General features: G+C 40.2%; 1 protein-coding gene across 1 annotated transcript in view; it reads right to left on the bottom strand.

Annotated features, from left to right (window-relative positions):
- Cwf19l2 (CWF19-like 2, cell cycle control (S. pombe)) overlaps positions 1 to 3,096 on the bottom strand; it is a 102,269-nt gene extending 99,173 nt beyond the window's left edge. The window contains exons 1-2 of the mRNA XM_005378021.2: positions 2,981 to 3,096; positions 1,131 to 1,241 (exon numbers count right to left, since the gene is read on the bottom strand). Coding sequence (XP_005378078.1) covers positions 1,131 to 1,241; positions 2,981 to 3,073 — 204 coding nt within the window. The 5' untranslated portion in view covers positions 3,074 to 3,096. The remainder of the gene's footprint in view (positions 1 to 1,130; positions 1,242 to 2,980) is intronic.
- Positions 3,097 to 3,416: the final 320 nt, after the last annotated feature.

A 3,416-nucleotide genomic window follows, 5' to 3' on the forward strand; every position in this document is an offset into this window, starting at 1 on the left:
CTCTAATGTTCTTTTAAATTATTATTTTCTTATTCACTTTAATGATTTAATCAATCTTCCATTCTTATATCTGGTAATCTGAGCAACTTTGCTGAAGATAACAATATGTAATATAACAATCACTGTTAATCACTATCATTTGATTTGAAACCCTGTACCATTTTTAATGTCCTTGCTTTGTTTTGTTTGTATTTTGCTATTGTTCTTTTTTTGTACTATTTTCTTTAAAATAAAAATTAAAAAATATAAATATAAATATATTCCAAAATTATGAAAAAAATAGATTTTATTGTTCTCATCACACAAAAATATTCAGTGACATACATCTTAATTACCTTCACTGAGTCATTCTATAACATATGCACAGATCATAACATCACACTATACTCCATATATATACAAAATTACTGTCAATTAAAAATAAATTCTTGCCAGGTATGGTGGCTGTAATCCCAGCACTCGAGAGGCTGAGGCAGGAGGATCACTGCAAGTTCAAGACCAGCCTGGGATACAAAGTGAGTTCAAGGCCAGCCTAAACTGCATAGTGAGACCCTGTCTCAAAAAGACAAAAATAAATAAATAAATAAATAAATAAATAAAAATAAATTCTTAAAAAATTAAAAGAAAAACCAAGGCTTGAGTCCTAAACATCAAGACCAAAAGCTTAAAATCCATAAATTGTATTTCAATAAATTTGCCACAAGTGATCAGAAACTGAAGCTAGGTGTTCCACGAGCCAACAGAAGTAATACAATCTTCCAATGTCTTGATGTCCAAAACATTACAGTATTCTTCCCACAGAGATAAAGCTATCTAATAATGAGCCAGGCATGGTAGTGCTTGCCTGTAATCTAAGCACTCAAGGATGAGGCAGGAGGATCCCTGTGAATTCGAGGTCAGCCTGGGCTACATAGTGAGTTCAAGGCCAGCCTACACTAGATCAAGACACTCATTCTCAACAATAAGTAAATAAATAAATAAATAAATTTTTAAAGAGCGATCTAATAATGCCAACTACATGATACTTATTCTGTAACCTATGAAAGGTATATACAGTTGTTCTCTCAATATTAATTTGACTAGTGCAAAGAAAAGTTACCCTTATATCAAGTAAACTTGTTAACATTCACCTTCGAGAACTCCTCAATTCGTTCACTGACATTAGGTAGCATCCATGTATCCTCACCTCGAAGTCGTTTAAGTTCTTTCCGCCTTTCTTCTTTTTCAAAATTGGCTTTGGCCTACAACAAAAAAGACAAACTGACAATGGATTCAACTGCTTTTCACCAAAAAAAAAAAAAAAAAAAAAGGTATCACCTTCACATAAAGGCACTTTACTTATGAATGGTCTGTTCCTGTGACTTAAAAACACAAAACAGAATCTTTCCTTCCAAAATACCAATCTTCGATTAAAGGAACCACCAGTCAGAGACAGAGAGCTTGTACTTATTCTCTAGACCCTACCCTCTCCTCAAAAGACTTGGAATCCACTATATCCCCGGCCCTCCTTTTCAAACTAATTCCAGGGGCTACTGAATTAAACTTTTGCAATATTTAGAAGACTGATCTCCATGCCTTTAACACACAGTGTTCATACCCTAGTACCCAGCGCCCTAAAATGCCTCATGAAAAATCAACTTTCCAAAAAGAAATGACCGGCCAGGCTAGCTGGCACACACGTGTAAACCCAGCCTGGGCTACAAAGTGAGCTCAAGGCCAGCATGAACTGCATAGCGACATCTTGCCTCAAAGGAAAAAAAAGAAAATGACTATACTGTCAACTGCTGTTCATCTTTCAACAATGGTCAAATGAAGGTAGCTTTTCTCAGGAAGCTGTCCCTGCCCTCTCATTCTTCCTCTCAACTCTAAAGCCAGTTTTGGTCCTTCTCAAATGATATATCTCTCTACTACATAATATAACACAGCTTAAAAACTCTACTATCTCAAAAATCTGCCTTGAAATACAAAAGAAACAAGAATGAAAAGTATTATACTGAGATCAGGGGACAAGGTCAATCTTTCACCTGTCCCAGATTAATCACCTACTCTTCCCCTTTCAAATCCAGCTGTAATCATCTTTTCTCTTAGCTGCCTCCTCCACCTCTTCTCTACTGACTCCTTCGCGTCTGCATTCAAACTCGCTTAGAACTCTCTCACTGTAGCTAGGCGGGGTGACGCTCACCTGTAGTCCCAGCACTCAGGAGGCTGAGACAGGAGTGTTGCAGAGTTCAAGGCCAGCCTGGGCTACACAATAAGTTCAAGCCCAGCCTGAACTGCATAGTGAGACCCTGTCTCAAAAAACAAAACAAACAAAAATCTCTCATCTTAACAAACAAAAGCCATTTCCATACCCTACGTTCCTCTCCAACAACTGTACCCTTTCATTGTCACATTTTTTACATCTTGAGTAGCTTTTCAGATAATTCAACGGCTTGCTCTCTCCTCCTCAATTTCACTTTTAATGAGACATACAATGTTTCTCAACCTTTTTTGAGAGGCTAAGTTCCCAAGTCTCTCGGGTTAACCCTTATTTGGATCACCGAAGGCTGACAACAAGTCTAGAATTGCAAACAGTAAGAACAGCGAAGGAGATATCAAACACTGTCCACTGAAGTGCGCCTTTACTTGTGTCCCCGAAAAAGATCAACTTCACTTCAGATACAGTAGGAGCGATAGCTGGAGCTAAAAAATGAGTCAGAGGTGGCAGAGTACTGAGAGTGTAGGCGGTCCGAGGGGTGGAGAGGTCAAGGGATGACTTGCCAGGTAATGAGACTTACAGGAAAAACAAAACACATCTCTCTGAAAAGAGAATGAACACTTGTAACCTGCATTTAGGAGACAGGAAATACACAGGAAGACAGCACTGGGCTCCGTCAAGGGGAGACGCTGCAGCGTTAGAGATCTACAGGGTGGGCGTGCCCCCGTACTAGCCACTCCCACAACTCTAAACTAAACTGCAGCTTCCCCACAAGGAAGGTACCTGACGCAACACCTCCGCCCTGGCAATTCGGGTCTGCTCCTTACGCTCTTCGATACTCTTCGCACTTTCAAATCTGCCACTGGAAGCCGCCATAGTTGTTGCCGTCGTAAAGCTCGGAAGCCGTCAGTAAATCCCAGTTTACAGCTGTCGTAATTCAGGACCAAACCCGGACTTCCGCTTAGGGAGGGAACCAGAGGGGTGTGGCCGGGCTGAGGGTGCGCAGGTGTGGGAGATGCTCAAGCTTCGGGTGGTGACGCTAGCGCCCAGCTTTAGAGGAATTTTGAAAACCAGTGTCATTCTTGGTCGTTGTGGTTAATTGTGTTCCCTGCGAGCAGAGTTGGTATCAGTGTAGGATTTTTTCACGCGCCTTGCACTCAGCGAACTACTTTCACTAATGTGTTTTTGTCTATGTTGTTATTTTGTTATTGGTTTTTTT

Source organism: Chinchilla lanigera, unplaced genomic scaffold (genome assembly GCF_000276665.1).
Source record: "Chinchilla lanigera isolate Chin_1 unplaced genomic scaffold, ChiLan1.0 scaffold00011, whole genome shotgun sequence".
NCBI classification, from domain to species: Eukaryota; Metazoa; Chordata; class Mammalia; order Rodentia; family Chinchillidae; genus Chinchilla; species Chinchilla lanigera.